This window comes from Passer domesticus, chromosome 23, assembly GCF_036417665.1.
Source record: "Passer domesticus isolate bPasDom1 chromosome 23, bPasDom1.hap1, whole genome shotgun sequence".
Lineage (NCBI taxonomy): Eukaryota > Metazoa > Chordata > Aves > Passeriformes > Passeridae > Passer > Passer domesticus.
Window position 1 is genome coordinate 2751145 of NC_087496.1, and position 26232 is coordinate 2777376.

Sequence of the window (26232 nt, forward strand, 5' to 3'; positions counted from 1 at the left end):
GAGCGCGCGCGCCTCCGTCCGAGCTCCCGCGCGCGCCGCCCGGGCACTTTGTTTGTGTCCCACAGTGCACCGCGAGCGGCGGCGGGGGCGGGGCCCCGCGCCTGCGCACCGCGCGCCCGGCGGCGGAGCCGGCACCCTGAGGGGAGAGAGAGAGAGCGGGAACGGGAGCGGGGCGCACCGGCCGGGAAACCCGTCATGGTGAACACCAGTGTCCTAGTGAGCCCCAGCGGGGGGAAGCGGGGTCCCGGCGAACCCCAGAGGCGTCTTGCTGTGTCCCAGCGGGGTTCTGCTGCAGCGCAACGGGGAGAGACGGGGTCCTAGAGAACCCCAGCGATGGGAAACGGAGTCCTGATGTATCCTAACAGGGTCCTAGTGAACCCCAACGGGAGGAAACGGAGTCCTAGTGAACCTCAGCGGGGGGAAACGGGGTCCTGCTGCATCCCAAGTGGGTTCTGGTGAACCCAGTGCAGGGAAACGGGGCCCTGGTGAACACCCCCGGGGTCTTGCTGCATCCCAACGGGGGGAAACGGGGTTCTAGAGAACCCCAGCGGGGGGAAACGGGGTCCTGCTGTATCCCAGTGGGGTCCTGGTGAACCCCAATGGGAGGAAACGGGGCTCTGGTGCACCCCAGCATGGGGAAACCGGGTCCTGGTGAACACCAACGGGGTCTTGCTGCATCCCAACCAGGGGAAATGGGGTTCTGCTGCACCACAACGTGGGGAAACGGGGTCCTAGAGAACCCCAGTGGGGGGAAATGGGGCCCTGCTGCATCCCAAGGGGGTCCTGCTATATCCCAATAGGGTCCTGGTGAACCCCAATGGGAGGAAACGAGGCCCCTGTGCACCCCAGCATGGGGAAACCGGGTCCTGGTGAACCCCAGCAGGGTCCTGCTGCATCCCAGCATGGGGTAACAGGGTTCTGCTGCACTGGAACGGGGAGAAACAGTGTCCTAGGTAACCCCAGCGCAGGGAAAGGGGGTCCTGGTGAACACCCCCGGGGTCTTGCTGCATCCCAACCGGGGGAAACGGGGTTCTAGGGAACCCCAGCGGTGGGAAACGGGGTCCTGCTGTATCCCAGGGGGGTCCTGGTGAATGCCAGTGGGGTTCTGCTGCATCCCAGCATGGGGAAACCGGGTTCTGGTGAACACCAGCAGGGTCCTCCTGCATCCCAGCGGGGTTCTGCTGCACCCAGTGTGGGGAAACGGGGTCCTGGTGAACCCCAACGGAGTCTTGCTGCATCCCAACGGGGAAACAGGGTTCTGCTGCACCAGAACTAGGAGAAACAGGGTCCTGGTGAACCCCAGCGTGGGGAAACAGGGTTCTAGTGAACCTCAGTGGGGACAAACGGCATCCTGCTGCATCCCAACGGGGGAATGGGGTTCTGCTGCACTGCAACAGGGAGAAACGGGGTCCTAGAGAACTTCAGCGGGGGAAACGGGGCTCTAGTGAACACCTGCAGGGTTCTGCTGCACCCAGCGGGGTCCTGCTGAATCCTAGAGGGGACAAACGGGGTCCTGCTGTATCCCAGCGGGGGGAAACGGGGTCCTGGTGAACCCCAACAGGGGGAACGAGGGGCACCAGGGAATGGGGACACTGTGAACGAGGGACACCGGGACATGCAGGCACAGGGACTCGGGGGTGTATCCCCCCGGCTGTGCATCCCACTGTTATAGATACATGTTATTATATTGGCTTTTCACAAATATCAAAATGGGTTTTATATGTGTGGTGTTAAAGTAACTTTGTTATAAATGTACAGTTTTTATTTCTGTTGTTAATGAAGCTTAGCCATAGCTGATATCAGTGTGCTTGTGTTAAAATGCCTGCTTGGATGGGATAACATCCAATGAACATTAAAGATAAAGACATCTACTACAGATCTGCCAACTATCAGCACTCGCCATCTGAAGACAGTGTAGACCAAGACCCAAAAAGAAGTAATTATAAAGGAGTAACACCACAGCCAAGGAATGTGCGTGCTCTAAAAAGGCGAACCCAAGGAAACAGTTCTTAGAATATGTAAACTAGTTTGAGAAAAAAGTTTACTATGCATGAGGATCTATGAATATGCAGCAGGCTGATATAAAATAAAAAGTATTTAAAGAGTATCCCCGAAAGTGATAGTGTAGTCTTAGCGGAGTGCCGAGATGCACCCAGCTGTAGTCCTTGCCTCCTGTTGTCCTTTATTAAACTTTTTACATTTGCACAAGAGAGTAAATGTGTTTTTCACACCATCCCCTGAGCACGGGCTGCCCCGGGGCTCAAGGATGCTCTGCTCCTGCATCCTCCAGCCCTGGGATGTCAGGGCATTCTGCTCCCAAAGCCTCACAAACCACCAATCAACTTTAATGAGTCTCTGATTAGTCCACCCCCACAATTTGGTCCAAATTCGGGTAAACCCAGTTTTAATGCAACAGGATGAACGTAACCCTTTCCTCCGTGCATTGTTTCATGGCAGGGTTTTTGTTGGTTTGGCTTTGTTGTTTTTGGTGATGAGCTCTCAGTAAATTGAAGCAGGAAACAGATTGAAGGGCCACGGTCCAAAGGCGTTAATCAGCAGTAAAAAATTTAAAACCTGTCCCTGGAAAAGCCACGCTGCTCCATCAGCAAAAAGAAAAGGGGCCAAACTCCCTTGTGCTGTTGTGAAAACTCAGGGATCCTTTTAGATGCTTCCTTACACAACTCGGGGGACCAGAGCAGAGAGTTGGACTCTGCTAAATTCTCATTTCACTTCCCCTTACGTTGGTTTTGTGTTGCCCGGGATGTCTCCTGCAATCCTGACACATGCAGCCTCCCGTTGCAATCTACTCCTGTGTAAAGCAGGAGTAAAATAGCACCAATTTCAGCACATTATGTGTCTGCAGGTGCTGTTTCCACTTTAATGAGACATAACTTTCAAGGAAATCTGCTCCTGGCTACCCGTGGTAACTCCTGAATCACAGAGGATTATGGAAAAACCTCAGGCTGCCATCCCTTAGCTTCAAAAAGCTCTGAAAAGTCTCAGTCAGGAGCTGTTTGATGGTGAAATTGTAGAACGAGTGACTTCAGTGAACTGAGAGCCAGTGCTGTTTCCTGCAGATGCAGAATCTGATGTGCCTTTTCTCGCTGACTTCCTAGATGTGTTGTTGCAACTTTAAAATTGCTTGAAATTCTGATTTGTAGCAATTTAATGAATAAAGAGTCAGGCGAGCCCAGCAGAGACTCTCAGTGCTGGGGGTGCTCATATCCAGCTTGAAACTTGCTCTGAGCAGGTGATGGGCTTTGCACAGGAGAGAAAATGGGTCTAAACTACTCAAATTCATGGTAGGAAGACAGGAAAATTAAGCATATAAAATTAAGTAAAATTAAAGTAAAATTAAGTAAAATTGAGTAAAATTAAAATTAAGTAAAGTGAAGCATGTCTGTGTCCTCACTGTCAAAACCAACAGTCTTTAATCCTCTCCCTGTGACCTGGAAATAAGCCATAAAATTCCCAAATAAAGAACTACCTTGACTTTCTTTTGAAAGAATTAATTCAGTAATTAACTAGTCATTCCTGAGTGCAGGAAGCCAAGAACAGACACCAACAGCATTCAGCTGGTAAGTTTTATTCATTAAACCTCTCCTACATGTTACACATAAAGCTGGGGATCTGAGGATGCTACTGGAAAAGAAACCAAATATTTTTTCAGAGGCAGTACCAAGTTCCAGAACACCATGTTTATAAAATACTCTCTCCTTTATGCCATGTTAAAACCTGTCAAAAGTGATATAGGTAGGAACAGAACTGTTTCAGTCCTTTTATTGATACCTTTTATAAAAGCACTATGAAATGTGTTTGCTTTCAGTCTCTAGTGCTGTGTATGCAAGGTGAACTGAGTTGATTGAAAAAGAAAAGAGCACTGCACACATCATCACCGTGCAGGGGCACATCAGCCTGCCTCAGCCCTCGGCCTCTTCTCCCTTTTCAACAACATTTTATCAGCCCTGCAGAGGTTCTCCAGTGATTCCCAGGGCCAGGGAGGAGAAAAGCCAGAGGAGGAGCTGAGTTGTTTCACACCTGCTCAGGTTTCCTAAGCGGCTGGGTTGTCCTTTATCTCTGCTTTTTCCACAGTTGCAGTTTCCCAGTGAGAGGCTGAGAAATGCAAGATCCTGTTTCCTGGTATTTGCCCAGTGATGGGATTTGCTCTTACATTCATTTTGCAATATTCTGATTGAATATCAGAATATTGATTGATTTGTGGATGTAGATGGAGCAACACCAACATAAACCCTGAGTGATTCAGTGATAAAACTGCTCTGTGCATCTTCTGCTCTCTTACAGGGACATAGAGGGATCTCAGGAGTTCCTGGGCTGAACCTCCTGGAATTTGATGGGTATAAAACAGCTTTCAGTGAGATTCCTGTCTGCAGCAGGAGGGGAGTGCCTGGAGGTTGTGCCATGCCCTTAAAGCCTCCTGTGCCTGTCTAAACAGAAATTCTGTTTTCCCATACATTCAGAAAACACTCAGGTGTGTTTCCCATCCATCCCTGGGATCTGCCCCTTTCTTTAATCCCTGAATCTCTCCCTTGCTTACCTCATTCAAGCGCCCAGGAGGTGCCATTTCTGGCTGGAAGCTGCTTCACCCTCCTTTTGCAGCCTGTGGGATGTGTTTTCCTGTGCCTCAGCAGCTCTTGGAGCAGACACTGCACTCCCAGCAGCCTGCTCCTGGCAGGATTCCTCATTAACAACCAAAGCAAGTGACACCTTCCCTGCACAGCCTTGCTCTCACCTCCCTGACCCAGCAGCTCCTGAGGGAAAACAGCTTTGCTCCCACACTCAAGGACTTGTTGCCTACTCCTGAATTTACCACAGGAGTAGGAGCTGTTTCCTCTCCACCCTGTTGTGATCTCCAGGGCTCAGTTAATCTGCTTTAACTCAATCCTGCTGACTTCTCTCTTTGGAAACTCCTGATTTTCTCCTGGCATGGGGAGGATTTGGGGTTTATGTCCTCCCCAGACCTGGAAGTGCTTTTCCTTTTCCTCAGCGAGTGTAGTGCTGGGGGTTAAAGCATCCCAGTTGGCAGGAGAGGAGATTGAAGCAGCAATTTAGGAGAGAAACCTTTCTAAAAAGCTCTGAATTGCAACAGCCCCTCGGAAATGCCATTGCCAAGGAACCAGAGAGTTGCTTGGGCACCTGAGGATGGATTTATCAGGGATCTGTGTGGGGAAGGAGGGATCTAACAGAGCAGAGGGGTTGTAAGACCAAGATGGATGAGGGATAAGGGCAGCAAAGGGATGTTGTGGTTCTAGGACAGGGCAGGAAGGATGGTTCCATCAGGAATAAGGATGGATTTGTGGCTGAAGCAGCAAGTGCTGGTGTGACCTTGCTGGGACACCGTGGTCCCTTCTGTCCAGGGATAATAAACTCAGCCCAGAGCTGAGGAGGGTGTTTTATGAGGTGAGCCTTGCAAAGTTTAGCAAAGTGGAACTGGAAATGACTCCTGTCCACAAACACATGGGGAGGGATGGACCCAGGAGAGAGGAAACTCACTGAAAAAAAAAGAACAGTTTTAGCACAAGGATAAGGGGGAGCAACTATCCAGCAAAGGCTGGGGCTGGAGATCAGGAGAGCCCAGTCCTTGGAGGGAGAAGCTCTTGGGATCAAGAAGCAAAGCACCATTTCAACACAGAGCTGGTAGTGTTCATGCCTGGGGGAGAAGCCCGTGGCATCCTGCATCCTCTGGAAGTGCCTTTCAGGAGGAATAATGCCCATGAAATGTAATTACCCTGACAGGGGACAGCATTATGGGCAGCACAGGCTGGGGAGGTTCAGCCATGGGTTGACCCCAATGATTTCCCCCGGTGGAACTGCAGAGATCCATCTGTGCCTCCTGGTCCCCACTGTCTCTATGGTACCATCATGGATACAGTGTAAGAAATGTTCCCCTAAGGTTTATTTCTTACCCCACGGTTCATTTTCTTATCCCACTAGTTTTTTTCTAAAATTAAATGATGATGGTTACACTGATATCCTTAATTAAGGACTTTTCCCCTAGCTGGTAATATCCCAAAGCCTTGTGGCATTGTTTGAAATTATCCAACTCAAACCCAGTGAAGGCAACAAAACAAGGAAGTCAAAATGTGGGGGAAAAGCCAGGGCCTGTCCCTGTGCCAGGGGCAGTCACCTGGAGGAATGTCACACCTGGCTGGAAACAGGCTGGCAGCAGTGGCAGAGCCCTTTGACGTGGGGACATGTCAGGGAAATCCCCAAATACAGACAATAATAATGTAATGTGGAATGCTGGAACAATAACATGTTGTATATGTATATATATTTATATATGTAAATGTTTTATATATGTATTGCATAATGTAATAATGTGGTATAATATAATGGTTATGATAGAAATAATAGTAGCTGTGAATATAATAAATAGAACATAATATGATGGAATATAAAACAATATAATGTAATGTAATATAATGTAATATAATAGAATACAATATAATGTAATATAATGTAATGTAATATAATATGAAAAATATATAGAAAATAAAGCAGACATCAGGGTGGGCTTTCACCCAGGACAACTGGCAGGGATCCAAGATTCCTCTGTAATGAGCCCAGGCTTATTCCAACGAGGTGGCTCCAAAATTCCCATTGGCATAAACCAAATGCAGCCCTCCAGTGTTTCAGAGAGCAGCAAATTATCCCACAGCTCAGTGAAGGAGTCAGAATCCCCTCTGGTTAAGTCCTGTTTAGGCTGTCTGTCCTAGTAAAGAGCAGAATTATCTATTTGTCTGAACAGATTTATATTCTGTATGTATGTGTCTACATTATTTCTATATTGTTTGTATACAATATATATTATGTATATATAATACCCACTATGTATATAAATATATATTATCTAGAATATAATTATTAATTATAATTACCTATTACATATTGTAATAAGAGTTATAAAATTTGATTACAGTATATATATGTATATATTATGTACATATAATGTATAATGTATATGTATAATGTATGTACATACATAATATGTATAATGTATAATGTAACATATATGACATCTACATATAATATAATAAATATATTATCATGGATTAAAAGGATTATATGTAGGATATATAGATAGACTATATTAATCTATATAAATAATAGAATTCTATGTAGATCTATAACATGTATGTATCTAATAGATGATGTACATATAGATATATAATACACTTAAGAGATTTGTGATACTCTGTGTCTAATATGTATATTATGCATATATAATATATATGATGTAAATATACATCATATACACAATATATTATATGGTTCTATGATAGTTCATATATCTAATATATATATTATATATGGTTCATATGATATGGCTATATATTATTATAGTAATATAACATATATTATCTATATTATATATTATAGTATATTATTTATACTGTAGTATACTATAGTATAATACTATATATATAGTATATATATAGTAATACTATATACTATAGTATAATTTATAATATAGTATAGTGTAATATATATACTATAATATAATATATTATACTATAATACACTATAGTACATTATCTATAATAAGTATATAATATATACAGAAAGATATACTGTATATGTATAGAAAAGAGGAAGGTGCTCATAAGGTATCTGCAAAACAGAATTGCTTCCAAATTTCTGCAGAATAATTCTGGCTCCATGGATTTTGTCTATTCTCTCATGTAATATTTTCGTTCAGCATCTTAAAACTGAATGAACCATTTATTATCAATAAGATACAGAAAAGAGAGGTTTAAAATCTCTCTGGGATGGAGATAATAATAGTCCTGAGAAAAGTGCAAATAAAGACAAATGCAAAGAGATAAAAGGCAGGAAGTCCTTTATTGAGGGCTAAAGGCAGAGCCACAAACAGACTGTTTTCAAAATTAAAAACAAATACAAACAATAGGCTAAAAATCCGAAAATCGTATTTTCCCCCCCCTCTCCTTAAGATGAATTCCAAAGCTTAATTTTGGTTGGGTTTGTTTTGCTTACACAGCTTGGTTGGTACACCAGGGAGGAGGGGAACACCAGTCAGATACCAGAGTGGATAAACAATGAGCAAAGACATCCCTGCTCTGAGCTCCCTGCAGCTTTCAGAGAGGGGATGTGGGAGCAGCATGTTAAAACACAGTCTTTTTTAATCTCTTTTTTCCTTCTTTTTTTTTTATTCTTTCCAGACAGCTACTGTACAAAACCAAACAGAAATTTGTAATAAATACCTAACACAAGAGGCTCAGTACATTGCTACAATCCTTCACTGAAGGGAAACATATATATATATATACACATATATATATATATATATATAGCCTAATATATAAAACCTCTTTGACTTAAATCAGCGTAAAGGCTACTTGTTTTTACAGAAACCTGGGGCAGGAATTCCACTTAGCATCACCCACACCTCAACAGAGCATCACCGCCTCTGGTCCCCCCTCCCGGGGGATCCCCACCTTCCTCCTCGCTGGAAAAGCAGCAGGATTTGCCCTAAACAAGGAGTTTTTACATCTAGGAAGCTCCAGCGAAGCAGCCACACAGTGATTATAAAAACCTGGAAAAGCCCCTTGGCATGCACACATTATCCTGTGTGATAAATACAGACATTTTCCTTGGCACTGTCTCAGAGTGATGTTCCTGACCCATCCTAAATGCTGCTGGTGACACTGGAGAGGAAACACATGCTGGCTTTGGGTTTAAAACCCTTGCAGACTCAGAGGGGAAAAAGAAAATAACCCTGCAAGGCTACATGACTTTAGCATCCAGCTATTTGTTAGAACTTAAATTCCTGGAGATTAATTAGCAGATGTAGAACATTGCCCAAAGGTAGGTCTGTACCACAGCCCAAACAGCTCTGCATCCAAACTCTGCAGCTGGCCTTCAGGTTTTTTTCCTTTCCTAAAAAAACCAAAGGAACCAAGCACTCAATACCCTCAATCCTGGGCTGTAGCTCCCGTGGTTTTGATAGAAATCATATATGGGAGATAAAACAGGAATATTTCATGTTTTCAGGTGGATGTTTCTGTCTGCAGCAGAGCAGCTCATCCCACCATCCCATTCCAAACCTGTCTGCACAGCCAGGAAAGGGTCTCACACGAGCTTGGCTTGCTCAGGCAAAAGGGACAAGGAAAAGGATTTGCTCCATAAATGTGAATGGGGAATCTGAAACATCAAACATTCCAGCCCTCCTCCCCTTCCTATGAGAAAAAGGCAGATCCCACTGGAAATTCAACATTTTGCTGCCAAAAAGGAAGCCAAGGCAGGGTATGAGAGGAGCCTGGAGATACTGAATTGCTCATCCAGCAACAGCAAAATCTTTCCAAATTCCATCCCTGCTCCCCAGGCACAGGCTGCTGCCAGCACATGGCCAGCAATTGCTTTGCAAAGGGCAAAGTTCAGGGTCTGAACAGCCATCTGTGCTGGGGCCAGGCAGCAGCTGGGCTGGGAGAGGGCTGGGGCTGCTTCCCACCGGGAAAGAGCAGCTCCAGCCTTGCCAGGCTTGGTTCTGGACTGAGAACTGCTCAAGCGAGGCTGCAGCTGGCACCAGATCTGAGCATTCTCAAACACCCCAGGAAAGCAGAGGTGAAGAGCAGCACTGCTCACCTCTGGCATGATCTACACATCCTGGGCTCATCCCTGCTGCAGAACCATGCTAGTGAATTATCTCCAAAATTACAGCAGAGCTGAAAAAATGGGCCCACAGGGGACTGAAAGCCAAGGATGGGAAAGGAAATGCTGGCACACCAGAGTGCCTGCTCCAGAGGGCATCACAATTGGCATTTCACAGTCAGAGCACTGCAGAATTAGGAATTAATTAATCCTCACAGTGGCCCTGTAAGACAGATCAGGTGTAATTAAGCCTTGGTTTTATAGCTGGGGAAACAGAGGTGTGAGGTAACAGCTCTAGGAATGGCCGCAGGTGCTGGGGATGTTTGGAGACAGAGGTTTGTCACCTTGTAGATTATAAATCCAGCACAAACCACCTCTCACCTGTCCTCCTGCCTGATCCATGCTAGGATCTGGCTCTCAGCTTATTCCTTCTCCCATTCACACAAGCAATTTATCTCCCAAGTGAAACCCACAGCTGATAAAACACTCCTCATGCTCAAGGACACCCACACTGCTGCAGGGAGGGGATGGCAACCCATTCCACGCCTTTTGTGAAGAAATCCCAGTTCTATCAGCAAAGACATCCACCCCGGACCTCCTTGACCTGCAGCTGGGATGGGGAGACAGCAAAACCAGGCTCCCCATTTTCTCCAGTGCCAAACCCCAGCAAACCCTACAAAAGCAATCTGCAACCACATCCAGCTCTTTGGAAACACCCTACAGATATGCCTATTTTTCCCTTTAAGTTACAACTTGCCTGCGAGCAGCCAGCCAGAAAGAAAAGGAAGAAAGAAAGGAAAAGAAGTGATTCCTCCCTGTTTTGCTGCCGTTATTCTCCCCTCTGAGGTAGACATCGACGCGGTGGGGACGAACCACTGGAGAGCGGTCCACGGCGCCCTTGCTGTCCTGCCCCAGCGTGGTGGAAGCCCTGCAGCCCTGGCCCCGAGCAGCCCGGCGTGGCTCAGCACTGCTGCAGCACGCAGGCCGCGGTGGCCGGCGCTGGCCCCGGCGAGCTGCACTTCTCGGGGGCGGTGATTTTCCCGGCGTAGTCAATGCAGGAGGCGCTGCGCGTCCGCACGCCCTCGCCGCACGTTTGGGAGCAGGGGGACCAGGGACCCAGGCGCCAGAGAGGGCAGGGCACGTCTCCACAGGGCTTGATGTCCTCAGGCTTGAGGGATCTGTTGCAGGCAGAGGAGGTTTGACCCTCCACATCCCGGCAATCCACCGTCCGCCGCTGCCAGCCGGAGCCACACGTCTTGGAGCACTCGGACCAGTCCCCCAGCACCCACTGGGAGGTCAGCATCGGTCGGATGACGTTGACTGACTTCTTCTCTTTGCCCTTCTGCTTGCTGAAAGGGACGTCCTTGGGGATGAAGAAGGTGTACTTGACTTTGGGTGGGAAGACCTCGCTGGCAATCGTCAGCAGCTGCACGGTCAGGGGCTCCGGGAGCTGTCGGAAGCTCTGCAGCCTCTCCAGAGTGGTCATGGAGCCGCTGTACTTCAGGATGGTGCCCTTAATGAGGATGTCCTGCTCCATGGCTGAGATGGCAAAGTCTCCATTGAGCAGGTACTTGCCCTCAAGGGTCTTCAGGGCCAGGTAATTGCCGTCGTGCCGCACCCCTCGGTGGCTGCGCTGTTTGATGTCGATGTTGGTGGCTCCGGCGGGGATGGTGACAATGTCATTGTAGCCGTATCTGCACGGGGCAAAGGGACACGGTTATTTTGCAAGGCTTACTAAGAGCACACCCACGTAAGGAACAGCACTCAGGATCCTGGCTCTGAAGCCATCCCTCTGTAACCCTGAGCACTCAAGAGTCAGAAATACTGCAGATGTTCTAGATGTGAGCTCAGCTGGAAGATTTCTCTGAATTACGTATGAAAATGAGTGATGCAATCAAATGAACAGCCCTGTAATTACCAGCCTAGGTGGGAAATTCCCCCTGCTCCCTGTGTTTGGAAATGGTGAAGTGTTTGGGATTGAAAGCCTGTCACAGGTGATGCTGAAGGGTGACATCACCTATTGACAAAGATAATATAGATGTAGGTACAGATAGAGATATAGATGTAGAACAACAGAACAGGAGGGAGTCACTACACTCTCAGCTCACTTTTTGAAGGGTTTTGCAGCCACTACTACAATGCAGAAGTAATCCATTGGAGGATACAGAGGACATTCCCATGCCAGGGAAAGGTTTTCCTGCAGAGCCAGCCAAATCCCATGCCTGGAGCCCCAGCTCCCGGGACAGCACGTGGAAGGTTTCACTTGAGCCCTCAGCACTGTGACTCACACTGTGGGGCCAGCACAGGATCATTTTCCACGGATCCCCGTGGTGGATGCTGCGGTCAGTAATTAGGTTCAGAGTATTTTGGAAAAAAAGCCTTTGAGTCAAACTCTGCTCTCCGTCACCCTGGCCTCCCTCACCCTGATCTTAATGGGATCTCTTCTTGGCTGTAGCTCCTGTGCTAATCTCCATTTAGTCAACCACAAACAACTCATAGGAGAGTGGAAGCCCTGTTTCAGCTGTTCCCTGGAAGGAAACCATTTAGGAAATCTAATTTGACTGTGTGAGTCACCTCACTGCATGGAACTGGATGGTTGGGCTTTTGTTACGGTTTTCCAACAAAAGCCTTAAATTCTGCTCTCTGGCAAAGCAGAATTCCCAAATCTGTTGGGTGAGGGAAGTGACTGCCCCAGTGTCCTTGTCCCACCATTCAAATTCACCCCAAGCCCAGGAAAAAGTTATTGAACATTTATATCACAATCAGCCCTTGAATATGTGTCCAACTCAGTGCACTGGTGTGAAATGTGTTTTGTAAACTCATTGGGGCAGCAGATTGATTTGCAGTGGTGTACCAAGCCCATCACATCAGTTATTATTTTAGGAAATAAGCTCTACTTGGCTTGTATAATTCTGCCCCAAAATAAACTGAGCTTAAGTCTCGGAGTCTGGGGAGGAGCCCAGGCTCTTGCAATGCCAGCCAGCTGAGGATGCTGGCTTGGATCCCAAAACATTCCTAGCCCACAACTTTAGTGATAGAAAAAGGGGAATGAGAGAGGATGCTGGTGTTTCTCCCACAGCCCAGCCCTGCAGAACCTTCTCCCTGGTGCCTCACTTGGATCTGTTGAGCGAGCCGGATATTTTCCTGCACGTGGAGCCATTGCCACCGCACACCCCGCACTTGTCCAGCTTCTTGGAGGAGCCAATGACGTGATCACAGCCAGCCTTGATGCACTGCCCGTGCACGCAGATGGAGAGGGTCTCTGGGCCACACAGCGTCCCATCGATCACCTGGGAGGGGACAGAGGAGGAACGAGGGCATCAGCTCTGACATGGGGTAAACAGGAGGGATTCCCACCTCCAGGAGTCTTTCTTTGGAGATTCTCATCACCAGGAATCTTACTTTGGAGATTCCCATCTCCAGGAATCTTTCTTTGGAGATTCCCATCTCCAGGAATCTTTCTTTGGTGCTTCCCATCACCAGGAATCTTTCTTTGGAGATTCCCATCACCAGGAATCTTACTTTGGTGATTCCCTTCTCTAGGAATCTTACTTTGGAGATTCCCATCACCAGGAATCTTACTTTGGTGATGCTCATCACCAGTAATCTTTCTTTGGAGATTCGATCACCAGGAATCTTTTTTGGAGATTCCCATCACCAGGAATCTTTCTTTGGAGATTCCCATCTCCAGGAATCTTTCTTTGGAGATTCCCATCACCAGGAATCTTACTTTGGCCTCAAAGACTTTGAATTCGCTCCTCCCTCGGGCTCGGCAGAAGAGTTTGCATCTGTCTCGGGGGGACACTCCGGCGTACTTAGGAACCCACTCCAAGTGATTCCCTTCCAGGTCAGTGAAGTTGTAGCTGTTGTACTTCTCACACTGCTGCTCCCGAAAGCTTTTCCCTGAAAAAAAAGGTGAAACATGGCCCAAAATCCACGGGAAGCTGGCAGGAACCGCTGTCCCTGCCATCACAGAGATGTGGGAGTGAGGTTAGGATAGTGAGAGCACATGGTTAGAGTGCAAGCAGAGGAGGAATGCCACGAAGGAGGGATCCCACCCTCCTTCCATCAGCCACAGAAGGTCACAGCCCCCAGCAGGAAGCTGTTGCTCCCCCAGACATGAATATCCAGGGCAGAGCAATCCCTGCAAGGCATTGTGGAGCAGCAGCCGTGGGCGCTGCCATCCTTACCATCCGGCGGGCACTCCTGGGTGTGGCAGGACTGGTACCTGGTTCTCTGGCCCTCGCAGTAGCTGCCGCCGTGCCGGGGCCGGGGGCTGTCGCAGTGGCGGTGCGAGAACTGGATGCCTCCCCCGCAGCTGCGCGAGCAGGAGCCCCACGCGCCCCAGGGGCCCCAGCCGCCGTCCAGCGCTGCCTGCAAGAGCCACGAGAGGCTGCTGAGCACAGCCCCGAGCCTGCCCATGCCCTGCTGTCCCTCCCAGGGCTGGAGCAACGCTAAAATCTCCCCCAGCCCTGATCCAGAAAAGCGCCTTGGCATGTACTTCACACAAAGTCAGTCCGACTTCCCCCGGTCTGTTCACATGCTTCAAGTTAAGCTGGGCTTTGAGTACTTTGCTGACTGACTCTGAAACTGCTGCTAATTTCCCCAGCAGGGCAAAAAGTCATGATTTAATTGCAGATTTGCACTGCTTGTTTTGGTCAGACCAGCCCACGGCTCAGTAGCAGACTTTTGTCTGAGCTGGACTCGTCAGTAATAAATATTAACCAAGGAGAGACATCCAGAAATAAATCAGCCCAATCCAAAGACAGTTAAAGAGACAGCAGGGGTGGGGTCAGAGATTTGAAAATCCCAAAGGGTCAAGCCCTAGCCCAGCTGCATGGGGTTTGTGGAGGGGATTCAGGGGTGGCTTCTGTGAGCAGCTGCCAGAAGCTCCCCCCGCGTCCAGCAGAGCCAACGCCAGCTCCAGGATGGAGCCACCACTGGCCAAGGCTGAGCCCAGCAGATGTGGTGCTGACCTTAGGGATAATGTATTTAAGAAGAAGGAAAAAAAAGTTATTAGGCAGATGTAATTGGGTGCAGAGAAGAGAGCAGTGAGAATGTAAGAGGAACAGCTCTGCAGACCCCCAGGGCAGTGCAGGAGGAAAGGCAAGGATTCCTCCAGTACTGGAGCTGAGATTTCCCCAAAATTCTGTGGGGAAGTTCATTGTAAGGCAGCTTTGCCCCTGCAGCCCATGGAGGGCATGGGGGTGCAGAGATCCACCTGCAGCCCATGCAGGAAGCCAGGCCAGAGCAGGGGGATGCCTGAAAGAGGCTGTGACCCCGTGGGAAACCTGAGCTGCTGCAGGATCCTGGCAGGACCTGTGGAGAGAGGAACCCGTCCTGGAAGGATTTGGGAGCCTGTGGAAGACCCACAGTGGAGCAGCCTGTCCTGGAAGGACTGACCCTGTGGAAGAGTGGCCCATGTTGCAGCAGTTTGTGGAGAATGTGGCCATGGGAAGGACTCATGGAGATATCTGTGGAGAGTTGTCTCCCATGGGAGGGACCCCACGCTGGAGCAGGGGAAGGACTCTGACTCCTCTCCCTGAGCAGCAGCAAGAACAACCTGTGATGAGCTGACCACAACCCCCATTCCTTGCCTCCCTGCACCACTGGAGACAGAAGGGAGAACTGGGAAGGAGAGAGGTGTGGGGGGAAAGTGTTAAGGTCTTATTTTACTTGTCATTGTTCTGATTTTGTAACTAATAAATTCAATTAACAGCTCTAACTTGAGCCTGTTTTGCCTGTGATGGTGATTGGTGAGTAATTCCTCAGTCTTTATCTCAACTCATGAACCTTCCTATCTCAACTCATGAACCTTCCCTGTCCAGCTGTGGAGGGGAGTGAGAGGAAGGCTTTGGTGGGTGCCTGGAGTGCACCTGGACACCACCATTCCCCAGTGTCCCCTTACCTGGGGTTTCAGGGCCTCCTGCTGCACACAGCGCCCGTCCCAGCACAGCCCCTCGACTTTGCAGGGCGTTCCATCAGCCCATGGCAAGCTGCCATTCTTGGTGTGGCACAGGGGCTCCCCACTGCCCGTCCTGCACCACAGCTGGGCACAAATGTCCTCCTCCGTGGTGTTGGGGCAGTGCTGGAAGTCCTTGCCAAAGATCTGCTGGCACTGCTGGTCCAGGCTGTACAGGGCTCTCTGGCCGGGCAGCTCGGCTGGCAGGGACACGGGCTCGGCCGGCGCGTCCAGCAGGCAGTCACCTGGGCAGGGCTCAAGAGTTAGGCTGGACATGGAGCTCTCAGGGCTTGATGCCACTGACTGCACCAAGCAGGGCACCCCACACCTCTGTCCACGGTCTGGTTTGACTCCCCCTTCGCCCCACAGCCCCTCCAGGCATGGCAAAGAGCCTGAACTAGAAAAGGCTGTTCTGAGAGATGCTGTAGCTGACTGGTGTCACAGTCATATTTTCTGGAAAAATCCCTTTGCCCAGGATTCTTCTCCTGGGAAGCTGAGAAGCCTCAGAGAAAAAGGAAAACAATATTATCTCATTTGCTTCTCCTGTATTTTGCTGCTCTGGAATGTGGTTGGAGATTGTTTATTCACAGGTGATTGTTTCATTGGTTTTTGCTGTGAGCTGTTTTCACTCATTGGCCAACTACAGCCAAGCTGTGTCGAGGCTCTGGAAAGAGTCACGAGTTTTCATTATTACCTTTTAGCCTTCTGTAAATATTTTTCTGTATTCTTTAGAATAGTATAGTTTAGTATTCTTTAATATAACAGAGTATCATAAAATAATAAATTATCCTTCTAGGAACATGGAGTCAGATTCATCATTCCTTCCTTCATCTGGGAACCCCACAAACACAACAGACTGAAGACTTACCATGCCCTCCATCCAGGAACTCGGTGAGGTACATGGCACTGCAAGGGGACCAGGGCTGGCTCTTGTTCAAGTGGATGAAGAGCGGGGCCATCACGTGGTGCTCGCCAAGGGGCCCGAAGAGCCGCTCGCAGTTCTTGGAGTCGTCGTGGGGCATGCTGAGCACGTGGCCTGGGAGCAGAGGGCATGGCACAGCTGAGCTCCCCAGCCCAGCTCCTGCTCCTCAGCAGATGGTGTGGGGGACCATCTGTAAGGTATCAAGCAGCTCCTATGTCTGCCAAAGCTGTTTGCTTCCATAAATCAGAAGGAATAAAAACCTGCTTGGTCTAGCTCAGTGGTACAGCCTGCTGTGTGCAAGGGCAAAGCAGCCCAAATTTTTAGAAACTCAGAATAGTTTGGGATGGAAGGGAATTAAGGCTCATCTTGTTCCACTCCCTGTCATCAACAGGAACACCTTCCACTAGACCAGGTTGCTCCAAGCCCTGCCCAACCTGACCTTGAATGTTCCCAGGGATGGGGCAGCCACAGCTTCTCTGGGCAAAAATTGGTCAGTGCAGGAATGGCAAACCAAAGCAGAGATGTGCTTGATCCCATGCCTGAGCTCATCACAACAGGTAAATCATAGAATCACTAGGGTTGGAAAAGATCTCCAAGATCCTCAAGTCCAACCTGTGACTGATCCCCACCTTGTCACCCAGCCCAGAGCACTGAGTGCCATGTCCGGGCATTTCTTGAACAACTCCAGGGATGGGGACTCCACCACCTCCCTGGGAAGCCCCTTCCAATGCTTGACAACCCTTCCAGTGAAGAAATGCTTCCTGAACTGGTGCAAATGCACCAATTTACACCAATTTGGGCACTTCTTAGTGTTTCTGCTGGTGCAAACCAGCATTTGTCCGTTCCAGGAGCTCCCCAAGGCTCAGTGAGTGACCCCCAGCCAGGAGATGCTGGTGCTGGGCTGTGCCACGACCCCTCCCAGCAGCAGGATGGAAGCAGCAGACTTCCCCTCGGGAAGGGATGTGTTACCCAGTTCATGAGCCAGGGTGTAGGCTGCCTGCAGGCCCTCGTCCTCGATCACGGAGCAGCTCTTGTTGCGGTCGCACATGGTGCCGATATCGGCCACGCCCAGCGTGTCACAGCTTTGGTGGCCACAGAAGTCCTGTCAGTGCCAGGCAGGGGGAGAGGTCAGCAGGGAGAGGGAGCCCCACGTTCAGCCCCAACATCTCTGTGAGCACCCCACTGCTGGTCTGTGGTACAATGTGATGTTCACGTGTCAGGACAGACCTGAGTAGTTCATCAGCCCAACAGCCTGTTTAATTGTTCGGGGCTTGCTTTTATAGGCAGTTCAAAGCTCTGGCTCTAAACAGCCATTGGTCTAATCTCTACATCCCCTAGACTCTGAGCCAGTCAAATGCTTGTTATTTTAGCAGAGCTGTTGTTGGTTGAGACCTCTGTCAGTCAGCCCAGAGGCTGGTTTATGGCACGGGGCTGGATTTCTTATTTATAACTGGACTGATGTCCACTACAAGTCAGCCTGTCCTGCAACAGGTCTGCACCCCAAATAAAACCACCCCAACTGCTTTGCTGCATTCTTTGCACAGTGGGGCATCCACCTCCACGATCAACCCCCTTCTCCCCCTCCAGGGATGCCTTGAGCCCTCTCCCTTCTGCAGCAGGGCGTTCCCTGGCTGCTGACCTGTCTGGTGAGGAGGATGGCAGTGTCGTAGTGCTCCGGGTGCCGGTCGCTCGGGGGGTTGAACCTTTGCTGCCAGCTGCAGAAGTTGCGCAGGGTGAGCCCACCATTGTCAGACACCTCGGGCCCTGCTGCTGCCTCCTCCACCACCAGCACCTTCACCACCACCAGGCTGATGGAGTTCCTCAGGCTGGGGTGCTTGTAGATGCGAGCTGCCATGGACATCAGGGTCAGGACGTGGTTCTGTGGGGGAAGAGATGGGCAGGCAGAGCCTGGGTAAAAACCCTGCTACCTGGCAATTGTTTTTGTTTGAAAAGAAAGAATCAGCCTCGTTTATGAAGCCCATCACGTCCAGACCATGGGCTGATGGACTCAGTGCTGCCTTGCCTGTATGTGATGCTTTACACCTTGTGCTGGGGGAGAGCCCTGCATTCCCTTCTCCAAACGCCTCCTCTCCCATGAACCCTCTGCACCTAGAAATCCCTCTGGAAGAAATTCCTTGGGGAAAACCTCAACATTCTAGAGAGTTCTCTGCACATTCCCAAAGCATTAACCCTGCCCTCGCTGCCCCAGGGCAGGAACCAACTCACACACACCTTGCTGGAGCGAAACCATCCAGTAAAACTTCTGCCTGTGCTGGTCACAGGGTTTGAACCCAGCATCCTTGGCGACAAACTGGCACTAAAACACTCTGACAGCCAAGACTTTGCCCAGCAGCATCCCCTGCCTGGTGATGACCAGGGATTACTTAATATGTCAAAAGCGCCAGCGATGTTTAGGCTGATGTAAACATCTTATCAGAGCATCAAAATTCCTCCTCTGCTTGGCACCACTCACAGCCCCGAGTCAGGAGTAAAAAATGCAGCTATTACACAATATGGTATTGGGAAAGAGAAAGTGGCTTCTCTCCTCCCCAGACAAATTACACCCTGCGGTCTCAATTCAGAGCCTAATTAAAGTGGAAGGACTCGATGGGAGCCCTCTCTGATAGCCAAGTTTCACCCAAAATACATTTCCTCAGCAAAGCTGACTCCGTGTGCTCATCCATCATGGTACTGCCAGGACAATGCCACTTTCTGAGACACAAAATGCTGTTTTCCTAGCAAATGAGGGAGATGTTGAGTGAGATACAGCATATTTGCTGCACCAAGAGCCACTTGCCCAGGGCACTTGTGGCTATTTTAAATTATTCTGCCACATTTTATCCTGCCACTGGCAGCTCCACGTAAACAGATGTTTTGTTTCAACAAGACATATCCCAAGTCCTCCCCAGCTCATTATCCAAGGGCAGGCCCCAGCAAGACTGCTGGGAGCAGGGAAGAGACTGGTTTATTTAGACTGGCCAGATCTCCACGCCATGACTCACATCCATGCAACTCATGTCACGGAGAAGTCACCGCAGAGACAAGAAATTGAGGAGAGACCCCCACAAGGGGTTGCTCCATGAAACCTGGGGGAATTGTTCACCCTGTGGGGAAAGTCCACTGGGAACCTTGCTAAAAATATCACAAAGCCTTCTTAAAATTAGGCCCCTGAAGATCTAGAAGGATGCTCTGCGCTGGAGCTGCTCATCCTGGGATCATCCCTCATTTCCAAGGGAATAAATCTGTGTCCTTTTCTAACCCATTAGAGGTTTCTGTCCATAGCAGTAGATTTGACCTGGGAGATCTCAGTTCATACTACAAATCCCCCAGGACACCAGTCCTCACATCCTCAGGGGTACATCCAGCCAAAAACCTCTTTCAGCAGTAGGAACAGAGGGACTTGGAAAACATCTGTCCACCTTCCCTGTGTCTGGAAAGGGAAGATGGAAAGCAAACTGAACAAACAGCTATTTAGTGAAGATTAAAAGGTCAAATCCACTTGTTCCACCATCTGGTGTCTATTTATACCCATCCCTGGCCCATGCAGGAATGGGTTGGGTTTCAGATGGACCCTGACTGCTCTGGGGAGAGCAGCAATCCACCTGCACTGCCTTGGCTTAGCCAAGGGCTTGAAGCCATGGCCAAAAGCAAATGACGGATCCTCAGGGCTCAGGAGAGGCCAGCTGAGTGCTCTAGACCAACAACTGGCAGGGGGAGGGCTGAATCCTGCTGGTCCCATCCTCCCTCTGCCTTTGCAAACCGGCTCTGGCTCGACCATCCATGCAGCAGGGAACACTGCCTCCTCCAGGGTTTCCATCCCAGCACCGAGGCTGAGGATGTGGGGATTGGGATCAGGTGCAGGGCAGTGTTTTGGGTCGGGTTTGAGGAGCCCAGGGCTGCAAACACACTGGTTTCTGCCTTCTTGCCAGGCACTGCAGCCCTGCAGGCACAAGGAGCTTCCCTGCCACTTCCAACCAGCATCCTGGGAGATCTGGCAGGGTGTCTGGTAAACACAGCTGGAAAATCAGCCTCTTACTGCTCTGGGGGCAGAGAACACCAGTGTGAACCAGAGAGGGTTGTGGAGTATCCCTTCAGTGCATTTATGTCAAGGCACTGTGGAGGGTGATGCCCCACAAACCTCCTACCCCTTTTCCCCCAGCTGCAATCCTGGGCTCCCTCTGCTCTCAGTATCAAATTCCCCCTAAAAAATGAGGAGGGGTGACTTTTGTCTGCCACACAGCAGCTCTGAGATCCTCCTGCCACAGCATCACTGTGTCTGGGAGAGCCCTGCCCTGAGCCAGGCACTGCCCTCCAGCAGCAAACAGCACAGGCAGAGGGACAGGGAAAAATACAAATCAGAGCAAGGGGAACTGAAGTGATTGTCTTTACCCTCACTGAAGGACTGAGTTTTCTGATACAGGCTCTTGCAAAGTCTCTTATTGCATTCCCTTTCATGGGAACCACTCAGAAGCTGAAGCCTGGCATTTATTTTTAATTATTATTATTTTGATGGGTGAAACTGCTCTTACACAGGCACTATTATTGTGGTATGCAGAGAATGATTTAATGCTGCTGGACCCACCCAGGACAGAGGGACAGCAGGGAGCACCCACAGAACACCCCAGCACGACCTGCCTCCTCCCCAGTGTGTGGGGAGCAGTGCTCAGCCCAGCCTGGGGCTGTAGGATTGCTTGCTGGTTGGATTTGGTTGGGTTTTTTTTCCCTGCTTTCTTCCTCAACATCAGCATTTCTGCAGAGGGGGAAAAGAAGAAAGAAATGCTGAGATTCTGGAGCACAGGCAGATGGAAGGGAGCAACACCAGGGTTAGATGTAAAGGCTGCCCAGCTTTAAAAAATCTGCTGGTAAAAACATCTCAGGTTGTCCTTTCTCCCAGGGCTCTGGCTGCCCTGCCAGCCTCCTCCTGGGGCCAAGAATTCCTCACAAAAATGTGTCAGGCAGCCAAGGGAAATGGGGGGCAAGCCAGGGGAGAGGGGCACACCTTGCCAGCCTGGCTGCCCTCCTGCCTGCCCGGCTCTCTGCCCATCCCTGCTCTGTTTGCCACATGATTTCCCTCCCTTCTCTTCCCCTCTTCGCTGGATATTTGGGGCTGAACCACAAAAGCAGCAATTACCCCTGTTCAGGGCAGGGGAAACTGAGGCACATCCAGACTGTCCCCACCTCCACAGAGGCAGAGATGGAGTAAAACCCCATCCTGAGAGCATCCCAGGGCAGGAGTGCTCCACTTCGGGAGCCAGCATGGATTTGCCTTAGTGGGAGCCAGCACATTTCATTCTGCAGCCCTGAAATACAGCAGCTGTTGAATATCCTGGTGCGAGGCGAGTGCCCCAGCCAGAGAAACCTCTAGGGAGGCTGCCTGCTCCTTCAGCCCCCTGCCCCACAGAGGATGCAGGCTCTGGGTCACCCTCAGAGGACAAATCCCAGAAGAAAAGCTGGTGGATGGCAGCAGCACGCTGCACCCCCTTTAATCCCACTCCAGTTGCCTTTGGGATGGGCTTAGGAGGGGCTGCCTTCTTTCTTCATGGGATTAAGTGAATTTACCCACTCACACTGCAGAATACCCTAAAGCAGCCTAAGAACCAGACACGAGGGGACCTGAGGCTCCAGGGTGGCTTTGGATTTACCTTCAGTCCATGAGGGAGTGCCCTGGCGTTGGATTTACCTCCAGTCCATGTGGGACTGGGAGAACCCTGGCGTTGGATTTACCTCCAGTCCATGGGGGAGTGGGAGAGCCCTGGCTTTGGATTTACCTCCAGCCCAAGTGGGACTGGAGAACCCTGGCTTTGGATTTACCTCCAGTCCAAGTGGGAGTGGGAGAGCTGGCAGCAGGACCCTGGCAATGCCCTGCACTCCTGTCTGGTCTCAAAGGGAAGGGTTTGCAACAGCACTCCTAAAACCTCATCAATCTGCCTGGAAAAAAACACAGAGTCAGCAAGGAATCCCAGCTTTTCCAGACTGATCTGATTCTGCTGTGGTCCTCAGCCATTCCCAGCCCTGGGAGTCAGGAAGGGCAGATTCCTCACTCAGAGAGGAGGAGGGAAAGGGGATCACAGCCATTGTGCTTGCGGAGGAAAGCCTGGAAATGTGTCTCATCTGCACCCAAGAGACTGGAGAAACCCCACCACAGGAATCCCCTTTGGCTGCCAACTGGCTGGAGATGCTGCAGCTGGGTTTTGGAGCTGCCTGATGCTTTAGGTGTCCTGGCAAACGTCCCCCAGCCATGCAGAGCATCCTCACAAGTGCAGCCCAGCTGCAGGTGCTCAGCCCTCCTGCACACAGACAGGATTAGCCCTGTCCCTGCCTCAGTTCCCCTGCTCCAAACCCCACTTCACTCTGTGAGTGACGCTCACAGTCCCTTTGTTTTCAAGCACTTTCTCTGCAAGAAAAATGCAAAAGCTCCCGTGTCCAGCCTGGACACCCCCACATCACAGGGCTCTTCCCAGTCTCTGCAGGCTGAACCCTGCCACATCCCCCAGGATTTACTGCCCAGCACTGTCCTGCTGCTGATGCCCCTCCAATACCACAATTACCAAGCCCAAACAATGATTAAACCCCAGAATTTCAGGTTTAGTTCTGCTCTCACTTCACCATTCCCTCCTGGTTTACATAAAAGTATTGATGAAGGTGGAATAACCTCTGATTGTCTGAATTAGGTTAACAGCTGAGTTGTAAGGCTCAAATTGATGGGAAATAAATCATGAACAGCATTTTCCCACCACAAGCATGGCATTGATTATAACTCTCAACGCTTGAGTGCATCTTGGGGTGACTCTTCTGCTCGAGCTGTTACAACTTATGCAAGAAAATAACTGGGAATACAAACAATGCTGGTGACCTTTAATAAATATTTGGTAATTAAAGTGTGGTTACGGGAAGAAAAGTCATTATATAAATGTGGTATGTTCTGACTCAACATTTCTACTCATTGGGCATCTCTCCTAGATCTCACCAGCACTTGCCACTGCTTCTTTCACCCCACAAGAAAGGTATTTAGGGAGAAGCAAGATTGCTGTGCTGCTCCCTGCATTCTTGTTCCAGAGAACAAAAGACACAGAAACACAGCAGGTGGTTTTTTGGTTGTTGTTTTTTAGCTGCTGCACCAGAGCTGGTGCAAGTTTTCTCCCAAATATTTTAATATGCTATTACTCTATTCATGCAAAACAAGAACTTTGAAGGTTTCCTTGCCCTCCCTGAGAGGTGATGTGAAGATATCGCTCTGGGAGCTGAGGAAATGATGGTGAAAATGGAGCCAACAGGCAGGGCAGGGTGCCCCAGTTCCAGCCCCTTGGTCCTGTGCAGGTGCCATTTCCTCTCCTGCTGCCTTCACATGATTACCCACAGGGCTGCTGCTTTTTCCCCAGCTCAAGCTGGGCATCATCAGGATTTCCTCCAGTCCAAATAAATCACTTTATTTCTAGCAATGTAGACACCCTTGGGTGTTGCTTTCAAGCCACTGGGTGCTCAGCTGGGTGCAGAAGGTTCACTGTGTTATTTTTTCTGCCCTCTTGGGAAATCAGAGACCCACTTCACACTATGGGGAGAGTAATTCCCACCACCATTTATATATGTGTTGCTTAAAAATTCAGCTTACTCCACTTCAAACTCTTTTCTGAGCCCTCTGAGCACTCGGGGTACATCCAAGTGCATCACCCCTCACTCTGCTACCTGCTCCTGCCAGCCTGGCTCAGTGTAAAAACCAAGCAAAGGGCAAAACCAGAGTGATGCTGAGCAGCTGCAATCAGCTGAAGCTCCGAAGTTTAGCATTTGCCAAGGGCCAGCCTGGCCTGAGCAGGGCTGGAATTAAAATATTGCTTTGTTATGAGCAGGGAAGCCCCTAGGGGAAGGATAGAGCCGGTAGAAGTGGCAAAGCCAGGCTGCCAAAGTGCAGCCCCTGGTTTCAGCTTCCCAGCCGCTCCCTGCTGAGCTCCTGCTTCAAGGACTCTTCTCCCAGCCCCGAGCCCAAAACAACCCGAGAATGAGCAGATTCAATGCACGATTGTCCCTTGCAAAGACCACAGAGCATTTCCAAGGGTGCAAACCTGAATTTGGAGCGCCCATCCCTGCAGGGTAGGGGTGGGGAGCTGGCTTTGAAAAATGACCCGGAGCTGATGAATGAGGCACATGGACAGCCCTGGAGATGGTGTGGGGGGCTGAGGCACCTCGGACTCTGCTCCAGGGCTCTCCCCAAAGCCTGCTCGGGGCAGGGTCTCTGCAGAGCGTTACAGGAGGGCAGAGCTGCAGGCGCTGGTGGCCGAGGGGCTGTTCCTCCCTCTGCTCAGCGCTAACAGGTGGCTGCGGAGTGGGATGCGCATCGCTCAGCCCCTGCTCCGTTCGCTGTCTGCCCCCGGCTCCCGCTCGAAGGGAGTTAAAGCGGAGTTAAAGCCACTGATTCGCAGCGCTCCCGTACCAGGAGGGCACCGACCCGCCCTGTCCCCGCCTTGGGGACACCGGACTGCAGGGACATCACAGAGCCGCTGTGTGCAAGGACGGGCTGGCTGGGTGAGGGAACGGCTCCCGAGCACTGCGAGAGCCCCGCGGACCCGCACCGCAGCTCTGCCCCGCGGACCGAGCCCGCACAGCGAGGGAGGGTGGCACCGAGCCTCTCGCTCACCCCAGGCTGTCCCCGGCGTCCCGGGGGGACCCGGCAGCGGGCAGGACAGGAGGGACGGAGAGCAGAAAGGCTGGAGGAGGAGGAGGAGAGGCAGCGGGGATGGGACACGACGGAGCGGGATGAAGGGATGCAGTGGAGGGAGGGATGAAGGTTACAGACAGGCAGCAGGGAGGACGGAGGGATGAAGGCTGCAGAGAGGCAGTGCGAGCGCAGGAGCGGAGCTGGGAGGAGGGGAGCGGCGGCCGGGACGGGGACAGACGGGACGGGAGCATGGCCAGACGGGACGGGCACCAGCGCGGCCAGACGGCGGCGGGCCGGGGGACGGCGGCCAGCCAGCCAGCCCTTACCTCCACGTCCTCCCCGTAGAAGCGCACCATGGACGCGTCAGCCACCAGCAGCGTCTCCACGTAGCGGGCCTGCGACACGAAGCGCGGCGCCCTGCGGGGCGGCTCGGGGCCGGGCCCGGGGCCCGCTCCCGGCGGGGCCGCGCGGCGCCTCAGCCGGTGCAGCCGGGCCCAGGGCGGCCCGGGCGCGGCCCGCCCGAGCGGCTGCAGCTCGTAGGCCGCCCCGTCCAGCAGGAAGGCGGCCCGCAGCCCGCCGCCGCAGCTGCTGAGCACGGCGGGCGCGTCGGGGCTGCCCTCGACGGTGCCCGCGTAGAAGCAGCCGCGGCGCGGCGGCGGCGGGCGGCGGCCGCCCAGGCGCTGGAGGCGGAGGCGGGGGGCCAGGAACGTGGTGTCGGGGCGGAGGCGGAGGACCACGGCGCGGCCGAAGGCGGCCAGGCGCAGGGCCAGCTGCCCCGGGGGCGCGGGCAGGCGGGCGGGCAGCACGGGCTGCGCGTCCCGCGGGGGCGGCGGCGGCAGCGCCCAGGCGTGGCACAGCAGCAGCAGGTGGAGCGGGGCCCGGCCGCCCAGCAGCGCCCGCCGCCCCATCCCGGCACGGCACGGCACGGCCCCGCACCCCCCGGGCTCTTCCCCCGCAGCCTCCGCGCCGGCCGCCGAGCCCGCTGTATTTATACTTTCTCCCCCCGGCTTTGACATAAGAGGTTTATTTTTGATCTCTCGCTGTTCTCCCCACTCCCCTCCCCTGCCA

General features: G+C 51.2%; 1 protein-coding gene and 1 long non-coding RNA gene across 2 annotated transcripts; one reads left to right on the plus strand and one right to left on the minus strand.

Annotated features, from left to right (window-relative positions):
- Window positions 1-12: 12 nt before the first annotated feature.
- Window positions 13-8407, plus strand: LOC135285522 (uncharacterized). Its single transcript, XR_010350346.1, has 2 exons — window positions 13-216; window positions 4303-8407. It is a non-coding gene; the product is annotated as an uncharacterized LOC135285522 (long non-coding RNA).
- Window positions 7845-26232, minus strand: ADAMTS8 (ADAM metallopeptidase with thrombospondin type 1 motif 8). The gene is made up of 9 exons (XM_064397864.1): window positions 25491-26232; window positions 18154-18393; window positions 17484-17616; window positions 16461-16628; window positions 15539-15837; window positions 13821-14004; window positions 13361-13533; window positions 12745-12920; window positions 7845-11324 (listed from the first exon to the last, which is right to left on the minus strand). Exons 1-9 carry the CDS (start codon window positions 26178-26180, stop codon window positions 10592-10594), a joined length of 2796 nt encoding a protein of 931 aa, XP_064253934.1. The 5' UTR covers window positions 26181-26232; the 3' UTR covers window positions 7845-10591.